Source organism: Talpa occidentalis, unplaced genomic scaffold, assembly GCF_014898055.3.
Source record: "Talpa occidentalis isolate TD23 unplaced genomic scaffold, MPIMG_talOcc4v2.1 talOcc4.14, whole genome shotgun sequence".
In the NCBI taxonomy this organism is placed as follows: Eukaryota; Metazoa; Chordata; class Mammalia; order Eulipotyphla; family Talpidae; genus Talpa; species Talpa occidentalis.
This window is the reverse complement of record NW_023601433.1, coordinates 11126916-11147526: the sequence shown is the minus strand read 5'-3', so window position 1 is coordinate 11147526 and position 20611 is coordinate 11126916. Positions and strand designations below refer to the sequence as shown.

Sequence of the window (20611 nt, the reverse complement as noted above, 5' to 3'; positions counted from 1 at the left end):
AAACCTTTTTTCTAATTTGTATTTGGAGTTTTCCTTTTATTGTTGAGTTGTACGTCTTTTATATGCCATGGATACTAGACCCTTACCAGGTATGTTTTAAAATAATTCTCATTCTATGAGTTGTTATTTCACTTTCTTGATAGTGCTCCATGTGACATAAAGTTGTGTATTTTGATGTGAAAAACACAATAGATTTTTTTTTTCATTTGTCACTTGTGCATTTGGTGTCATATCTCTGTTGTTTAGTGCAAAGTTATAAAGTGCAAGGTTATAAAGATTTATACCTATGTTTTCTCCTAAGAGTTTTGTTATTTTAATATCACATTTAGGTTTATGATCCATTTGGGTTAATGTTTGTGGATGGTATTAAGTAGTGATCCAACTGAATTCTGTTGCATGTGGATATCCAGTTGTTCCAATGTCATTAGCTAAATAGACCATTCATTCTTTCTGTGAATAGTCTTGACACCCTTATCAAAATTAAATTGACCATAAATACAATAGTTTATATCTAGACTTTCAATTCTAGTCCATCGATCTACATGCCCATCTTTATGCCAACACCACACTGTCTTGATTAATGTAGCTTTGCAATAGGTTTTGAAATTGGGAAGTGTGAGTTCTTCTTTTCAAGATTATTTCTGCTATTCTGGGTCCCTTGCACTTCCATATGAATTTTTGGACAAGTTGGCCCATTTCTGCAAAAATTGCAGATGGTATTTTGATAGGGATTGCATTGAATCTGTAGATCAATTTGGGGATTACTGTCATTTTAACAATATTAGCTCTCACAAACCGTGAACAAGGGATTTCCTTATATTCAGGAAATTTTTTCATTTCTTCAGTGTTTTGTGAGTTTCATTGTATAAGTCTCGTATTTCTTTAGTTAAATCTATTCCACCACTTCTATTCAACCTTGTACTAGAGTTCCTAATCAGGGCAACAGTTAATAACAAGAAGAAACAAAAGGCATGCATATTTAAAAGAAAGAAATAAAACTGTATTTTTAGATGATGTTGTGTATACAGAAGAGCCTAAGAAATCCACAAACTATCAGAGCTAATAAAAGGTCAAGTTTGTAGAACACAGGATTAATATTTTAAAAACTAGTTGAGTTTTATATACGTACAGTGAACAATCCAAAAGGGAAATTAAAGAAACAATTCCACTTACAATAACAACAAAAAGAATTAGGAATAGCTTTAAGGTGTTAAAATGGCAGTAAGGGCAAGTTAAAATATCACAGAGCTCACTGTTCTGAACTTCATTCATTTCTCTTAAATTAATGCTCTGGATTGCTGCAAACCTTTGGTTAATTTTGAGAACTTTGAAAAAAGTTGTTTTTGACAGTTTTTAATCAATTTTCTTCTCGTTTTTATGGAGGGGAGAATCTTAGGAAGTCCTTACTCCATAAGATCTGCTGGCTTTAAGCATTTAATGACCTTTTTTGAAAAAAAGAAAAAATAAATTTGGTGAAAACAATGAAGCTAATAGCACCATTAACATTGCTATGCACTCACATGGTTCAAGCTGAACTATTCTATAAAAAGTGGTAGTTACAAGAACAACCAAACTGGAGCTTTAGGAAATATCCCAAGTGAATGTCGCCATGCGTTTTTAAGCAGATGGAGTTTCAGAAAATCCTTTCTTTATACCCCCAAAAAAAGGAAAAAAAGGAAAAATACTGATTATAGTCTTAAAATCACTATGAGAAACAAGATCTGATAGAATCTTTAATATAGGTAGCAAGGATAATTTTCACTCTACTGTAAGGTGAATAAGACAAATTAAACATGACCAACACTGGCCAACACTTGCAAACCTCACATTTAATCCAGAAACCATCTCCAAATGTTGCACCTCCTGCCCAGACACCACCCTGGGCTGCCAGTACTTTTCTGTCTCTTAAGTACAAGGGCCCACATAGTCATGCTTCAGAGAGAACATCCTAGGCTGTGAAGTCATCTGTTTTCCTTACCAAGGACAACAGCCACTCATCTATGTTCAACTCTTTGCCTAGAGACACTTGGTCCATTTTCAGATGACACAGAGAGTTACTTCCTGGCTAGGGAGGTGAGACTTGTATGATTTTTAGAGAGAAATAAAGTTGTTTTCACGAACACACATTTTACAGAAATCCTTCTGTTTAAGAGAAGAAAAGATACTCACTTAATTCTTGGGGAATGCAGGAGAGCCTCATAGGGAGAAAGCAGGAGTTTGTGGAAGCCACAAAAGTAAGACGAGCATGATAAAATGACTCGGGTTATGTAAGGATACATTTTAAAAAAAGATTCCTAAAGAGACTGTGTTTAAAGTCTGTGAAATGAATTTACATATCAATATTCAGTTACCTCAGGTTGCATTAGTGCTGGTCCAGCTTAGGAATCCATGTTCATAAATCATCTGAATAAAAGTGTTTTGATTTCTGTTAAAGCAATGTTATCATGTTTAAACCTTCTACAGTGAAGACTGAAGCATCTGATTTTTCAATTCAGGAAGCAGAAATTTAGTTTTACCACTAGTAATTTTAAAAATTTGCTTTGAAATGTCCCTAGACAATACAAAATAGGTATTTATTTTGGGGAAAACTACACGCAAAGTCTCAGCAGCCCTTTTAATTCGTAATGCTATAAATGTGGAAGAAAATGCTAAATGTGGATGAAAAGTGAGATGTAGATTAAACAAGTCAGACAAGTCAGAGTGTGAAAGGTTTTGGTTAGTGTTGAGTATCCCGACAAAAGATGTATAATGTAAACCTTGCTTCTCCAGAAGAGGGCCTACTAACAAGGACAAAGGTTTCCATCACTCTGCTCTGTTAACCAGTTAACCAACCTTTTTTCCTTTCGTGCATTCATTCATCATTAAAAAAGGTTTTCTAAGTGTGCTCAAAATATTTTTTTTTATTCATTGAAGATGTAGCATTTCATCTACACAATGTTACGTAAGAATCTTTTATGACAGCAGTTAGGCATTCTGAAGAAAAATGTGAGGGTAACCACTTAAGATGGAACTCCTTTATACCACAGAAGACCTGTGCCCAACACAGGTATCTTGGATTTAAAATTTTACCACTAACCACACATCAGATTCTTGGTATCAACTTACCTTAACAGACTGTATTTTCCAAGGGGCTTGTTTTTTTTTTTACTACTATACTTGGATGAAATATTTTTTGACCTAGCATCCTTGTTGCTCAAGAAAATAATATTTATAATAACTTTAGAATTAGCTCTTCTGCAAAGCTCTGGACATAATTCAGATACATAGCATCTGGGCAAATTTTCTCCAGTCTACCACACTCCTCGATAATATCAGAAGGTTAAGAATGACACCGGTGAATCTAGTACAGATTTTTTATAATGAACAGCACCAGGGAAGACAAATCAAGCTCATCGGTTAAGCGGGTGTTGCCCAAGGACTGAGGCTGAAATGGCCTCAAGGGTGTCTGTCCAGCCCACTGCTGGCGTTCAAGGAACAGTAGTTTACTGTAGGTGCAGAGAGGATTCTTAGATTGTAAGTCTTTGTAAAACTTCAAAGGAGTTAAAACGAAAGTATTACATATCCTTATCTCAATGAGAACCCTGAAATATCAGGTCAGTGTATCTCTTGGCTCCATTTTAAGAGACAGGATTGTAGAAGTTTGAACAGAAAAACACTGCGACACATTTAAATTTGATCGGTAACAGCCACTTAGGCCTGAATCACATTTGTGAAGTTTCATGCCACATTTTTCACCTGCCAACTTATATACATGTAGAGGTTACACGAAAACTTCAATTATTCCAAAGGATGAAAGAAGGGTTATATTTTGATATAGATCTTCAGTTCCTATTATGCTACAAGCCTTTGAAATGTTAAGGCTGAACAGGCCAAGTTATGAAAGGGACAAGAGGAAGGAAGAACAGTGAAAATACAGTTGGAACAGCCGGCACAGCTCTGCCTTCCCCACTCTATGTGGATAGTCTGCTTTCTGGGCAGCAGGTGGTGTGACTGTGAAAAGATCACACATTCGTCAGTAACTGTGGAGGATTTTTAGCCTCCCATTACAGATTTAGGGCAGCTAATAAAATTCCATAAACCAAAGTTTTGACAAGTCTGAAATTTCTTTAAAATCATTTTCCTACCAAGCAAACTTTCCTTGGCTCTCCTTTTTGTCCTGCTTTACAGAAAACTCTATCATTAAAAAAAAAAAATACTTTCACAGCAATTAGATGAACATCTGGCAGCAAAGCAACATTAAAATGCCATCCTCTCAAAGGAAGAGCAAATATGTGACTCCTTCATTAAGAGCATTTTTTCTGTCCAAGTGTAATCCAGAGACTTTCCATTTATGGTCTTTTCATTGCAGAAGTTGAAGGCTGGATTTGGACCTGCTTTTTCTGTATTTTCTCATTGGATATGGATAAAACTGTGTTAAGTACATAAGAAATCCAGGGTCAAAATGCAGATAATCTAATGTACCAGGTGTTTAAATAAATGCCCACAGGCTAAACTTAGAACCAACCTGCTAAAAACGCAGCAGAAGAGCTGGAGCCAGTTGCTCACATATTAAACAAAAATATTTCAAAGTCCATGTAAATTCACTTATAACCCCATCTAACCAGAGACGCTGGAGGTCATGTGTTTTTCTCCCCTTTCTCATTATCCAGAAGATCTTTAAAGCTAGAAACAAAATGATCGGATATTTTAAAGCCTCAAATGATCTGCAAACTCTTCTCACATAAAATGTCCAATCAGGAAAGAAAACATCTCAAAAATTATTTTTCTGTAAAGACTTAAAATGAGTGTATTTCATTTACAATCTACATTTTATTTTTAAAACCCTTCACAAACGTGTCTTAATATGTTGCAAAAGTGATAAACAGGGCTGTCACTGTGAGAGGGCGCCCCTGTTATTCAATACTATTGAGGCCACTGAGTTTCCTGAATTCATTAAAAATAAGGAAAACAACCTCTGGGGATATAATTCTCTGGGGGGAAAAAGAGAGAGGAGATTAGAAGTATCGTTGAAGGTATGTGTTCAGAAGTTAATTTGATTATATTATCAGATTATAGTCTTTGGGGAATTCAAACTTGATTTAAATTAGATTTGGGGAGGCAAATCTAACTAAACAGTTTGCATATGGGACATGCACACATAAAAGAAAAACACAGAAGACAAATGGGGCTTAATTTTGGGGAGGATATATTCCAACTTGGGGGAAGGGAGACGGTGTTTCAGCTCCGTAGCTCAACCGTGACATTTCCAGAGAGTTCTGTAGTCCCTGCGTCTCACAGGACGTGATGGAAGGGCTGGTTGCTGGCCTGGTTCTGGACTCTTCTGACCCTCTGCTGCACAGTGCACCTTGGCAGGGGACTACAGTGTCAAGCTGGCAGCACTCCTGGGGCTCTCGATGTTTGTCAACTTAGTAGGTCAAAAGTCTGCAGACACTGGGTGGAGCAGCAGTAAGCCACAAAACTAACAGTTGTCCTCCTGGAAGGGCAGAGAGGGAGAGAAAAACACTGTGACTTCAAGATTAAAGTCCCAGGATTCTTTCCATTACAGACAATCTTTTTCTTTGTCAGAATGAAGGGTGAGGTATAGTCAGCAAAGCATACAAAACAGAAATGTAATTTCCTTTTAAATTTGGGCACTGGAATCAGGTGAGGTATGTGTATTTTATTGGCAGTTTTTGGATGACAGGATATCCCAATAGTTAGCCACTAAAGAAAATTAGCCTTTTCCACATTATGTTCTGAATTCTGCTTATTAGAGTTAATAGTGCAACAACAGAATCTGAGACACGTGTACAGAAAATGTCACCAATTTAGCTAGTATATTTACACTGAAGAGCCTAAAAAAATCATAATTTTAAGGAATTTATCCCTCAAATATATTTGCATAAATTGCTTTAGAGGTAATTTCAGAATCTGAATAATAGAATTTGAAGGTCTTCTTCCTACACAGCAGATGAATCCCTTTGTAAACTCCCATTTAGGTACCATCACGCAGGGAATCATGAGCCCTCTGTTCCTCTTGGGACAGTCCCAGCTATTATATGCCTGTTTCCCCACCAAAAGTGCTAGTCTCTGGTGAAGACAGAACAGTCTACTGTTGATTTCCCATGAACCCCTATGCTGATTGTTTTATATTTTCCCATCCCTTAATGCAGTCTTTGCATTTTAGATGAGCTGTAGCTCATCTCACTTAAAAGGGAGAAACAAGCTAGGTAACACAAGACTTATGATGCCCAAAAGCACAGGCCCACTAAAATACTGATATACAATCATAATTTCAGAACACTTTCCTCCCTCATTTCTTTCTGTCAGAGTAACTGGGGTCCAACATAACAACAACGGGCTACAGATAAAACAGCTGCAAAATGAAGACCTTCTAAGGAGGAGTACATAGAAAGACCCAAAATCAAGCAAAAAGAATAAAACAAGAACACTAAAGGAATATGCATTTGGATTTGAAGTCTCTGGCACCTGCAACACAATGAATATCAAACCCAGCCCAACTCCTAGCCAGATTAACATAAAAAAACACCTCAGTTGTTATTACCCAGTAAGATATGTCCAGCTTTCAAACAAAAAAGAAAAAAAAAGATCAGGAAATGCCACAAGGCAAGAAAAGCACATGTTGAAGAGACTAGGAAAAATCAGAACCAAACTCAGATATGACATACACATTGGAATCCAAGATCTGTGAAACAATTTCAAAGGTGTAACATATGCATAATTGGAATATTAGAAGGAGAGAGAAAATGGAGCTGAAAAAATAATTGAATGGACAAGAAGTTTACTAAAATAATGACAAACCCAGAATTTTAACAATACCAAGCAAGACAAATATCAAAAAAAGAAAAATAAATATGGAGAAAACCAAAGAAAAAGAGGAAATCTTGAAGCCAAAGGGAGAAGAAACTTAGCCAACAGAAGAACAAATATAAGAATTACTGTAGATTTTTTTTTTATTAGAAACTATGCAAGCAGAAAGAGAATGGTATGAAATATTTAGTGTGTGCAAAGAAAAAAATCACTAACCCAGAATTCTATATCCAGCGAAATTATCCTCAAAAGTAAAGGAGAATAAAAACTTTCTCAGTCAAGCTGAGAACTGAGGGAATTCACTGTTAGCAAACTTGCCCTGCAAAACAGGTTGAAAGAAGTTCTTCAGGGAGGAGGAAAAGGATATAGGTGAGAAACTCAAGTCTCAATGGAAATAGGAAAGTTGTTGGAGAAGTAAAAAATAAATCTAAAATAAGATCTCTTTATAATTTTAATCAATCTAAAAACTAACTTGTTTAAATGAATAGTTATAATTAAAGTAATTATTTAACCAATGTAGTGCATGATTATAACAGATGGATAGTGAAATGAATGCAGGAATGCTATAAGGTTGGGAATTAGGAATATTTTGTTACAAAATATCGGTACTACACATGGAACAATATACTGTCATTTGAAGATGAACCTAAATTAGTTAGAAGTGTATACTGAAGACTCTAAGGAAACCACTACAATTTTTTAAAAAAGAAGTATAACTGATATGCTTAGGAAGCAGATACACTGGTGGTGCAAGGGGTTAAGTCTCAGTATCTCAGTTTTATGAAGCAATCCGCAGCCACTGCAGCACAAGTTTGAGCCTCAGCCAGGGAGCTGACCTACATGACGCAGCAGACCTCTCTGTCTCACCAGCTGCTCCCCTCAGCAGTGTATTTCAATCACTTTGCCTGTTCTGCTGCCCACTGTCTCTGGTTAGTCCTCTCACCCTCCCGCACCTCTAGCCTATACCCCAGCTCTTGTATGCATAAATAAATTTTTAAGAAAAAAAAAAACAGGAAGTAGAAAAACATGGGGAGTAGAAAAAAAGGACAGATATAAAAATAAAAAAATCATACCATAGATATTAATCCAACTAAATCAATAACTATTTACATGTGAATAAACATACTAATTCAAAGAATTAAACTAGAAATAAATTATAGGAAAATAGTTGGAAGATCCCCATAAATTTGGAAATTAAACAATTAACTTCTAAATAATATATGGTGAAAATATAGGGTCTCCAAAGAAATTAAAATATTTGAACTGAATGAAAATGAAATAAAACTGATCAGAAAATGGTGGACTACAATGCAAACAGTACAAAAGGGAAGTTTATAACAAATGGATTAGAAAAGAGGAAAGCTCTGAAATCAATAACCTATGTTTCCACCAGGAAGCTGGAGAAAAAAGAGCAATTTAAGTCTAAATCAATAAAATCAAATAGTGTGTTCTCTATCCAAAAAGAAAGCAAACTAGGAAATATTAACAGACAGCTTGAAAATCTCCCAACATGGAAATAAAACAACACAGTTTGACTTTCCGTAGACCCATGGTCCCCATGGATCAAATAATAATTTTCCTATGGAGTAAAGAGTATATGGAAGGATATGAAAACATATACAAACTGAGCAAAAATGAAAATACATCGCAAAAAATTTAAGATAGTAAAGCAGTGTTGAGAGAGAAATTTGTAGCACTAAATATTTATATAACAAAAGAGGAAAGGAATCAAATCAGTAGCTGAACCTACCTTATAAACCTAAAAAGGTGTGAAATAGATCCAAAGCAAACAGAAGGAAGAAAATAAATGGAAAGAAACAATTAAATCTAAAACTTCAGTAGGATCAAGAAGATCAATAAAATTGATAAATCTTTAGCAAGATTGACACAGATAAGAAAAGAGAAGACACTGATTAATATAAGAATTGTAACAGATGATATATCACTATAGATCATGCAAGCAGTGAAGCAATATAAGGGAATACTATGAACAACTTTACACTCATAAATTTGTGACTTAGACAAATTCCTTGAAAAATACAAAGTACTGAAATTCAAGATGAAATAGTCAACCTGAATACTTCTATAGCTTTAAAGAAACTGAAACTAATTTAAAAAAAAAAAAAGGAAATTTGCAGGCACAGATTGTTTCACTGGAGAATTCCAGCAAACATTTAAAGAGGAATGTTCACATAATCTCTTTCAGAAAAATAGGAGGAACACTTTTCAACTCAATTAATGAAGTCGATATTATTTTGACTCTAAAACCAGCAAAACCCAGAAAACTACAAACTAGTATCTCTCATGACTATATATACAAAAGTCCTCAGCAAAAAACTGAAAGTATTAAAAAGACTGTACACCATGATTAAGTGGGATTTATTCTGTGTGTGTAGGGGCTGGTTCAATATTTGAAAATTAATATTATCTACCATTCCAAAAGGTTATGCAAAATTTTGTATCAATGGACTCAGATAAAGCCTTCATTTTAACATTAACAAATGTAACATTCATTCATGATAAAGACTTTCAGCAAACTAGGACCAGACAGGATCTCTCAATTTGATCAAGAGAATCTGTAAAGAAAAATAATAAGCTACTACTTTGATCATGCTTCACATTGATGTCCTTATTTACCTCCTTAGTTAACATAGTACTGGAGTACTATCCACTGAAATAAGGCAAGAAAAATAAATAAAAGGCATATTGATGGCCAGGAAAGAAATGAAACTATTTCTATCTTCAACAGCATGACATGACTGTCTAACTAGAATATGCTAATGAACCGACAAAAAATACTCCTTGATTATTAGGTAAGTTCAGCAAGGCTACACCCTCTAAGATCAAACTACAAAAATCAATCATTTTTCATAAACTAATAATGAACACAAGGACACTGGAATTAAAAAATATAATATTTATAATTATATAAAGAAACTGAAATACTTGGGTATAATCTTAACAAAACCTTTAAGGATCTGTTTGCTGGAAATGATAAAATGATAATGAAAGATAAGAGTGCATGGACAGGTATGTCATGTTCATGTATTGGAAGACTCAATATTGCAAAGGTGTTAATAATCTCCACTTGATCTTATAGGATGAACGCATTTCTTATGAAAAGGCAGTGCAAGTTTTCTTTTATGCGGTGGAGAGATAACCTATTCTAAAATTGATATGTAAAAGGAGAGACACAAGAGTGGTCACACATCTTGAAAGAGAAGACTAAAGTAGAAGTGTCATTCTAACTGATAATATGGTCTACTATTTAACTACAGTAATCACGACAGCTTACTATTGCTTACTAGACACAGATCAATGGAGAGGAATAAAGAACAGAGAAGAGAAACTTGAGGATAGATAAAGACACATATTTGTGTCTCAGGACATAAAAAAACACTATAAAATTTAAATGGATATAAATCTAAATTGATCAAAATGAAAACCTTCTGCTCTGCATAGAAAATGAAAAGACTTATGAGATCTTTTTAACTGAGGAAATTATGTAAATTTTCAGTTTTAACACTTTGTATTACCTTAATTAAAAAAAATTTAAGTTGGTTAGAAACATAGTTCAGATAATATGCAGCGTCAGATGAACACATTTGTGTTCACATTTGTATTTATTCACTATTGAAATGAAACTCATACAAAATGATTTTAAATGGCAAATGCATTTCTGAAGTAGATTTAACAGTTTTAAAGATTAAGTGAAAAATCATTCCTAGTAGGGATACATTTCATATCATAAACACTCAATTTTTAAAAATAAAAACAAAGGTTCCAAGTAAAAGAATCCAATTTTATAAAGATGTGTGGTTTCACTCATTGATTGCTAATTCTTTAAGCTGCTCAGGGGGGCAGGTTGGGTAACCTGGAGGTGTCATGTTTGTATTACAAAGAAATTCCAAGTGTGAACTTATTTATTTCTGGAAGACTCATCTAATATCTTATTTCATCTACTTGTTGTATTAGTGATCTAAGTTACTATAAGTACATCAACAAGTCCATTTGCCTTAAGTATAGATTTGTGCTGGTTAATATATTTAAATCCCAGATCCGTGGCACTAGAGACATGACAGCTTTAGGGGAGAAACTGAGCTGAGCAATAGATTCTACATCTAGAAAAAAGATGCTGGTAAACTGTACAAAGAACATCAGATGTGACATTTGCTGCTTTAGAATCAGGACCATATTTACAGGCAAGGCAGATGAAAGAGCATTTCAGCTTAGTTTTAAAATACAGAAATACCATTCTTAAAAACACAAATCACAATGTTGTTGGCACATATTGGAGCCCACAAAAATCATAAGAAATGTGGGATTTTCTTTGCAAATGTGTTTTCTGATTAAAAACAAAAATAATATTTTGACTCATGCAGAATGTCAAGCCAGAAAAAAATTTATTAGAGTTGATCAGATGAATCCCAAGCCTGTGTACATATTAAGGATGGGGGAACTATGTATGCAATGATATATTGTATCTGATTGTTAAAATTTATGTTAATAGTGACTGACACTCATGGTTACACTCTGTGCAGAACCAAAGCCTTGAACATTATAAACTATCTTTTCTACTAGATCTGCTCATGCCCTAGACTTGAGGACTGAGATGTATCAGGTAGTTTGATGCATAGAAGGTGGTCAATACAAGACTACTGAGTGATAGAATGAAAAAGAAACAGGGAAGAAAACTTGACTTAAGTTTGTTAAAGAATATATTACCTGTGCAAGATTTCGTAAGTCCCCATAAGAAAATACCTATGAATAGTCCTTTGCTGAAGGAAAAAACAAATCCCAAACACGAATGTGCAAATGATGTTAGTCTTATTGATACTAGAATTAACAGATACTAAAAGTACCACAAAAAGCAAGGATAAGAAAATGTGAAATATCTCATAGTTAACTTAAACAGATGAGAATTAAACAAAAGATTTAAAAATAAAATAATACTGGTAAATTAGAGAAGGGAGAATTAAAAATTTTTTTGAAAGGTAAAGGGAGCCATACAACAGGGTAGTTTTGCATGCCCTCTGATGACCAGGTCTCTATTCTGTGGGTTTCAATCTCAAAGCAAAACAATAACCCAAACACCTGACCCTCTCAGGCAATCACACTGGCCTGAAAGACCAAGGCGAATTCCTGAAAGCACCGTGTTCCACAAATCTAAGCTTGAAAGAGCCCTGGCTGAAGCAATGTGCTCTGTGCAGCAGATGAAATCCATGTCCACTGCATGTCTGCTGAGTGACTGGATACATTACTAAATGAGTGGACGAGTTCTTCTGAACTATTTGGAGGTAACACCAATGGAATCCTTTTTTTTTATTTTCTCTTCTCCCTCCTCCACCAAAAAAAGAGGGATGTGTGCACCATTCTTGGAAGTACTGCAATACTAGGTCAATGCATACAATGGGCAGAGCAAGCTCTTCGTTTAACTCCCGGCTCCAGAAATCTATTTAATATGTGGTCCTGGGATAGAGGATGTAGTAGAGATTATATTGATAAGAATAGACACTACACATGAGCTTAATCAAAGGGCAGAGAAGTGATCCAATGGGACATATATTTTTTCCTACAAGTCTTTTCTAATTTGTATAGTTTTAGGCAAAGGATTAAAAACACCCCATTAAATACATATTTTTTCAAGTTGTCTTGTGTATTTATAAAACTACATTTTCACTGAATGGATTCAAATGATTGCAAAATATATAGAGGTGCAAACTAAAGTTCCCCTCTCCCCAATACCCCATAACTTTACTCATATTCCTCCCTCCCAAGATTACCATAGTTAAGAGTTGGATGTATATCCGTCTGAACTTTTACTGCATGTACATACATGTATACATACATACACAGACACACATGTGTGTGAGCATGTGTTTTGTGTGTGTGTGTGTGTAGTGTACTTACAGTTAAGTCCCCACTTAATGTCACTCACAGGTTTTTGGAAACTGTAACTTTAAGCAAAATGAGGTATAATGAAACCAGATCCTGAAGCAACATCATTTTGTTTGACATTAGCCAGGATTATTTTTATCTCAGCAACTCTACAATGAAACAGTGTTGAACAAAAGGATGTTATTCCAGGACCTGCTGTATATACATGTTTATACACACATATATATTTCAAGTGTATCTTGTTCATTTTGTACTTATGAGTACGATTTTAAAATTTCATCAAGCTCTATAGTGATCTGCTGGGAAGCTAATTGCAGCATAGTGTCTAAAACACAGATTTGGAATAAGACTGCTGAGGTCCAAATCCCAGCTGTGCAGAGACCTTGGCCTAGTTTCTAATTGTCCTGTGCCTCAGTTCCAGACGTCCTCCCCTCAAACACCCCCACCCCCAAACCAATTCAGTGGGGATTGTTTTATGTTGAACCACATGGAAGTGCTGAGGCATATGATTCATGATTCAATCTAATAATAGAACCTTTATTACTGTACTGTACAGCTCAATTTCCAAGATGGATCTCCTGCCCCCTAAGGCCATTTCTTTCCATTCTATCCCAGGCCACTAGTGCATCAAAGAAGATATGTAACCACATCAACATCCATGCACACTATGGTATCTGTTATGGCTAAAACTTAACCTAGCAACATGGAAAAACCATTGGGATTTTGAGCCATTTGCAATTCCTATCTCAACATGCCATAGTGACCTAAGAGACCCCTTTTGAATGCCTCTGTGTCAACTTGGGTATGCCAAGGTGCCTAGTTATTTAGTCTAACACCAGTTTAGATTTTGCTATGAAGGTATTTTTTAGGTGAAGCTTGAATAAAGTGGATTACTATTCATCATGTGGGTGGGTATCATCCAATCAGTTGAAGGCCTTAAGAACATAAAAGTAGAAGGACTTCTAAAGACAGCAACACAGAAACTCTACATTTTCAGTCTTCCACCCTGGGAAATATGGACTCAAGATTGCAACATTAACTCTTCTGAACTTCTTGATGGTCTGCCCTATGGCTTTGGACTTGCCAGTTTCAACAATCATGTGAGCCAATTCCTTAAAATCAACATATACACACACGTATACGTGTGTATACATATATACACATAGGTGTGCATACGTGTGTGTGTATACATACACTACATCTAGTGTCCCAGTTAATGAATACAATACTCCTGAAAAACCTTGAGTAGCCTGATTTCCTATTAAATATAAAACTTGTGAGAATCATATATGCTTGGGAAAAACCAGACACATGTTACTTTACTAACAAATAATGTTCTAGGTTATAGTTCCCATTTTAATAAATAAACAGTAATTTGGGGGAATGAAAACATGCTATGCCTATAGGATTGAAAGTTAAGAATTTACTGGCCATTCTTTTCTGCTCTAAATATTTGAAGAATTGGGTATTTATTATTTATGCAAAATACTGTAATTTCCTTTTATTTCACTCTATATTAAATTTAGGTTGGAACTAACACTTGTTAGGGACTTGGTATTTTAGAAGAATATTCAATATGTTCCTTTTTAAAATAAAGCCAGATGTCCACATTAATTTAGACATTGGCTAATACAATGTATTATTTCATGACAAGGAATGCAAACTGAATTGAATAATTAAAAGACTTAAACATACTATTATCAAGACCTTGTAGAACATACAATCGTAAAAATATTGATTTTATTTTCAGCAATAAGCTACTGAGATATAAGTATTTGATTTTCAGTTACAAAGGAAAGTACTTTAAAGAACTGAAGTCAATGCTTTTAATAGTCTCCATAGCAACATGAGAAGGAGCATAATCTGGTGGACCACATGAAAGCCACAAACTCAGTTTCAGGCCCTAGCATTAACTCACCACAGAAACCATGTTTACATCTTGGCATTTCATCTTTGTTATAAACACAGGCACTTCTGGCTTAGCTCAACAAAAGGGCATTATCTAAGTCCTATGTACTTGATATACTCATTTTATTAAACTAATACTATTATACTTAAGTTCTGAGACAACAAAATTTTTCACACTCAATTTATAGGGTGCAGCAAAGAAACTAAGTAGCACTATAAATGGAAAATACAAATACTGAATAAGTTGCTCAAATTTCACATAAAGATAACACAAAAATGATCTCATTTGAAGCATATACTTAATTTTCACAAACTGCCATGATAAAAGGAAAACTTAACTATTTAAATAGGAAGTAAAAATTTTATCAGCTACTAACAGAGCATCCTGACCATATTGTTTTATTTTCATTTTCATACTTTCAGTAAGGAAATGTCTTTTATAGGAAATTGTGCAATAACAATGCATAAGGATTTTACTATAGTTGAATGAATTAGGTAAGATTTTCCTATTATAGTTTGCTAATATGAAGAGCATTTGCTACTTACACACACACACACACACACACACACACACACACACACACACACACACACATACAATCACTGAGCTATCAAAATTGATAATAGTTAACATTTACTTAGTATTTATTACATGCCAGGCACCATCCTTGGCTCTTTAGATGGGTCATCTCAATTAATCCTCATGATGACCTTATTAAGTAGGTATCATTATTATTATATTATTGATGAAAAGGTGAACTCAGAGATATTAAGTAATCTGCCCAAGGCGTGCCACGGAGAGAGGTGTTAGAACCAGAGCCAATCCACTTGACCCCTATGTCCTACTGCTTCTCACTGACATGTCTATTTAATTTGTTGATTTTATGCATGCAATATAATACATTAGCCTAATTTAAATGGCATTCCACTAATTTGGTGATTTGATCACATTAAAAATACAGAAGGCTGAAACAAGAAACTAGATGTATAGGATTATTCAGGACAAGAAAAAGAGAAATGCAGTTCGGAAGGGACCAGGCAGAGAGCTGAGACACCAGCTGTGCACGGCCCTGCTCTGAATTGCACCACGCTGCCTGCCAGGCAGGGCTGGGGAAATGAAGGAAGCAAAGCGAATCCTCAGATGGTTTCTACAAAAATGATTAGGAAGGAAAAGCTCCTTGGCATGGAATAGGGGTAACAAGCTTCAGTTGTCTGGGAAAAAAAAAAAACCTTCAAATTCAAAATGCCACATTTGATGGATAAGTGAGGTATTATAGTGCTTTTTTTAACTTTGAAAAATAGGAATTTTGACAATCCTAAATTTAGAAAATTTATAAGCTAAGGTTGTGCTAATGGGAGATTTTTCATTTGATGTCCTATTTTTAATTGTCTGGTGATCTTTTTTTAAGCTATCAGTCTGGGGGGTTTACTTAGTGAACATTCTTAGGAAATTCAAGGCATTGTGCCAAGAAAATAGAGTGGCAAGAGAATGCCATTTAGAAGAGGAAGAAATTCAAACCAGAAACACGCATGCACAGTTCAGCCACACAGGATCAGTTAGCAATGCCAATTCAATAGAAGCGCTGGCTAGCCCCATCGCATAACGGGTATTTTGTTTGCACATTCCTCATTGTCTAAAGACTGTTGTGAACAGGGGAAGAGCAGAAGCACATTCCTACAAAGAATAAGCTACTCTAAATGCTCTAAATGATATAGTAAGATAAATGGAAGTGATCAAGTTTTTTCCGCCCTCCTGCCACGAGCATGATCGACACCCATTTTCTTACATGCATGCCCAAAGGCAGATGCCTGTGATATGGTGCGGACATGCCTAAGTGGGTACACCTGAGCTGGGAGACTGAGCATATAAGGGTGGGGTCACAGAGGGTGGCATGCGGCAGCAGAGGACTGAGGCTGCAGAAGACCACCATGCAGCAGAGACCATTGAAGAGCCCATAAGAGAATGCCAGGGAGCCCAGGAAGAGTAAAGATTCTCCAGGCCTACCAGCCTCCTGGCCCCCCAACCCTCCGACCCCCATGCCTGCCTTGCACCTAGTTGCCTCACTGAAGATGGTGTAGGAAGACCATTAAAAGCCTGAAAAAGCCATCGAGGGCTCCAGGATTCCTCCGCCTGCCCGGATCCAGAGAACCTGCCCCGTGCCATCCTGGCACTACAATATAATAAAACTGTGCTCTATGTGGCCAAAAAGTAACTAATAAAGGGGAAGCCAAGTGCTCCTGGGAGAGCATTTGCATCATTTAGCTGTGTCTCAGGAGGCAGTTCATGGCCCTGGGAAGCTGCTGACTTCCAATGCCCTCAAGGATGTCCTCCACCCTCTCCACACTCCCACCCTCACCAGGTGTAAGCCCTGGTGCCCACTTAGATGTGATTACCCCTGGTGTAGCCCTGCCATCGGCGTCTCTCTCAGGGGAAAGAGCTTGGGGTAGACAATCGTAAACATGGGCTCGCTGCAGCGGTGACAGTGCCCCAGGGGACAGTGTAGCAGCTCCAGGAGACTTCTGGGCAAGGAGATCGGAGACAGAAAGTTCAAATCTGGAACACAGGAGAAAATCACACACAAATGAAAAATGAGAATTTCTTACATGAGGCTTCTTAAAATCTTTCTGTTGTCTTCCAAAATCAGTTCTGTTAAAAGTTCTGCATGTTGAAAATTCTGTTCTCTGATCGGCTTTAAATGCAAATCTAACAAGGCATAACATTACTTGGAAATGAAGGATGCTTTTTACATTTTTGACGCTAAGAGAAAAACCTAAAGCTACTAAGAGCATCCAGAAGCTGTCCTGAGGTAGAGGCAAGAAAAAAGTAAGATCAAATATTCTCTAGCAACAAAGATCAACATAACTACAGAGGGTTTGTAAATACAAGCAGCAAATAAAAACAGAAGCAGGATTGAAGATTAAACTGCTTTTCATTACATTCTTCCTCAATCTAGTGGACATTTATTATCAATCAAGCAAAACTACATTTACTGAAAAGAATGAAAAGTGGAAACAAAGAAATCAAAGAAAATGAAACATAAAGAAACCCAGCTTTTTCTTGTCTCACTCCCATGAGCTATCATTAATAAAAATAGGGTGCTTCCCTCTCAGCTTCATCTGCACTACACAAAAGAGAGCTTTAAAATCCCCCGGAACCCAGCCCGTCTTGAGTGCACAATGTACCCAGAGTTGCTGCTGAGCATCTAGCAGAGAGACAACTCATAACGAGGTGAAGCCCAAACATCACTGACTCATCTCTGGAAGGATACACAAGCCACCTGCTTATCTTTTATATCTGTCCAGACTTAGCAACAGCCATTTAGAAAAACAAGATTTATGCATGGGTGAATAATTACAATTTTCTGTATATATTTATTAAAGCAACTTAACTTTGTACCAGACATTCCTGGGTGATTAGTGTTAGGTGTTTTTGTGTGGACTTTTTTTTAAAACAAAACCAAAACATTTCGCAGTTTTGAAACATTTAACATGTGTTTCCCTTATGAATGCTGCCTAGTGCTTTCTTAGGCCATCTCTCGTATGCACCTCACAACATCCATGAAGTCTGCACAGCACCTGACCCATTCCAACCAACTAGGGTAATAGCAAGAAAGAGTCCTGATAGCCCTCCTCTCTTAGGGATATAAATGTCTCAGACATAAAGAGGCTGCGAGGCAGAAATCGACTTTATCGGATGAGGTACCCAACTCTGCTTCACAAAAAGAGCTTTCTACACTAAAGAAAGTGCTTCTGCCAGGCCTCTCATTTCTACCAAATACACATTCCTGGACACCAACTTCTTCCATGTAAATCACATGGTCTAATTTTTAACCACTGACCTATGTGGCACATGACCATTATGCTAGTGAGTACTTCTCTGCAGCATTAGCAAAAAGGGGTGCTGAAGGGATAAGTGTTGATAAAATATTAAAACATTTTTCTCATTTAAAAAAAGTGCCAGGCCTCCCCCGTGGCGCAGTGGTTGAGCGCTGGGTTGCGAAGCTGCCTGCAGCCTCTGCAGTGCCGGTTCGATCCCTGGCTGCTCCCCGGCCACCGGCGGAGGGTCCCGCATGGCGTGCAGACCTCTCCTGCCGCCCGCTGCTCCCCTCAGCAGTGTACTTCTTCGGTCTGCCTGTTCTGCTCTCTGCTCTGGCTCTGGTGAATTCTCTTACCCTCCCGCACATCTGACTGTACCCAGTGCTTGTATAAATAAATAAAAATCTTTAAAAAAATAAAAATAAAAATAAAGAAAGTGCCATGCACAACAATGTAAATGTACTTTATGCCAATGAACTTAAAAATGGCTACCATGGGCCTCCCCAGTGGCACAATGGGTTGAATGCAGCGCTGTGAAGATGCCCACAGCCTCTGCAGTGCTGGTTCAATTCCTGGCCAGCCAGGGAGACACCCACATGGTGCAGCAGACCTCTCCTGTCTTGCCCGCTACTCCCCTCAGCAGTGCTTTCGGTCCATCTGCCTGTTCTGCTCCCCACTCTGTCTCTGGTGAATCCTCTCACCCTCCAGTGCCTCTGGCCTGTACCCCAGCTCTGGTATAAATAAATAAATCATTTAAAAAAATGACTACTATAGTTGACTCTCTTAGCAACTCTCAGCTGTGCACCACTGTATTATGAACATATTTGCCTTGTTACCTATGACTTAATTACTTGATATCTGGAAGTTTACATATTTTGAAGTTAAATTTGTATGGGAACAGGTAGTAATGAGACTTACTGTGATCATTTCTTTTTTTAAAGATTTATTTATTTATTTTTATACAAGAACCGGGGCACAGGCCAGATGTGCAGGAGGGTGAGAAGATTCACCAGAGACAGAGCGGGGAATAGAACAGGCAAACTGACGAAATACACTGCTGAGGGGAGTAGCGGACATGACAGGAGAGGTCTGCCACACCACGTGGGACCCTCCCAGCTGGCCGGGATCGAACCGGCACTGCAGAGGGTGTGGACAGCTCCACAGCGCAGTGCTCAACCGCCTGAACCACCAGGGGAGGCCCTTATTGTGATCATTTTACAATGTACATGAATAACCAATCATTATGTTGTACACTGACATGAATACAATGTTCTATGTCAACTATACCTTAATAAAAATGGTTTTAAATGGTTGAAATGGTAAGTTTTTTGTTGTTAATATTTTACCAAAGTAAGAAAAAATTAAAACCCAAACAGGCACCGTGAAACACAATGTTCTATGTTCACTGAATTGGAGTCAGAAAAAGAAAAGTGCCATGTACCTTTTAGAAAACTCTGGTAGGTGTGATGCAGGCTCCTCATGGCCAGCTCTTGCAGGGGCAGGACACGGTCATTCTCTGTCCCGATGGCCTTCACCTCAGCTGGGAGGAAAACGGTTAATTGCCCTGATGAAAAGGAAAGCAGCTTCACTTCGGAAACTTGAATGGGAGCACCACAGCTACAGAAAGACAGAAATTCAGAGTATTAGCACAAAGGAAATCTGTGTGTGTGTCTGTGCACGTGCCCCAATAAAAACATGTTAATCCAAATATATGTTTAAGTTTTAAGACACTGCTGAGTTGCTAGAATTCTTTTCAAAATGAACAGATGCTATCCTGGGTTCCTTAGTAAAACCTGGCACCGAAATCTAAACTATCATTTGGAAGTCAGCTAAATCACTGCTGAGGTCTAGTCACTCCCAGCAAGGGCAGATTTTAAAGGAACTTTCCTTGATAGCATCTATACAGATTGCTTTGTAAGCTCTATTTATTCTCATTTATCATCTCCAAGTTTATGTTTATTGAAATTTTCAAAATTAAAAGGAAAAAAGACTACTCTGTGGAGTAGTGGGTTTAGTACAATTTTAGTGCAACTACGAGCAAATCGATTTTGTATGGCAGAAGACAGCTTTACTGGATCCTTCCATAATTTGTGAGGAGATATTCTTGACAAAGCCTATTGAGTAAGTCAAGTCATGGCCTATTCCCTGCAGCCACTCGTAACCAAAAGGCAGAGATGTG

General features: G+C 36.9%; 1 protein-coding gene and 1 non-coding gene across 5 annotated transcripts in view; both read right to left on the bottom strand.

The window, feature by feature from the left end:
* Nucleotides 1-983: 983 nt before the first annotated feature.
* LRRC28 (leucine rich repeat containing 28) overlaps nucleotides 984-20611 on the bottom strand; it is a 99437-nt gene continuing 79809 nt past the window's right edge. For 3 of the 4 annotated variants that reach the window (XM_037510059.2, XM_054694761.1, XM_037510060.2), the window contains exons 8-10: nucleotides 19874-20049; nucleotides 17011-17170; nucleotides 987-5473 (exon numbers count right to left, since the gene is read on the bottom strand). In XM_037510059.2, the coding sequence (XP_037365956.1) occupies nucleotides 5401-5473; nucleotides 17011-17170; nucleotides 19874-20049 (409 nt within the window). In that variant the 3' untranslated portion in view covers nucleotides 987-5400. Of the gene's footprint in view, nucleotides 5474-17010; nucleotides 17171-19873; nucleotides 20050-20611 lie in introns of all 4 variants that reach the window. The other variant, XM_037510061.2, reaches the window with a different exon arrangement.
* LOC119245402 (U2 spliceosomal RNA) lies at nucleotides 12170-12360 on the bottom strand. Its single transcript, XR_005125335.1, has one exon. It is a non-coding gene; the product is annotated as a U2 spliceosomal RNA (small nuclear RNA).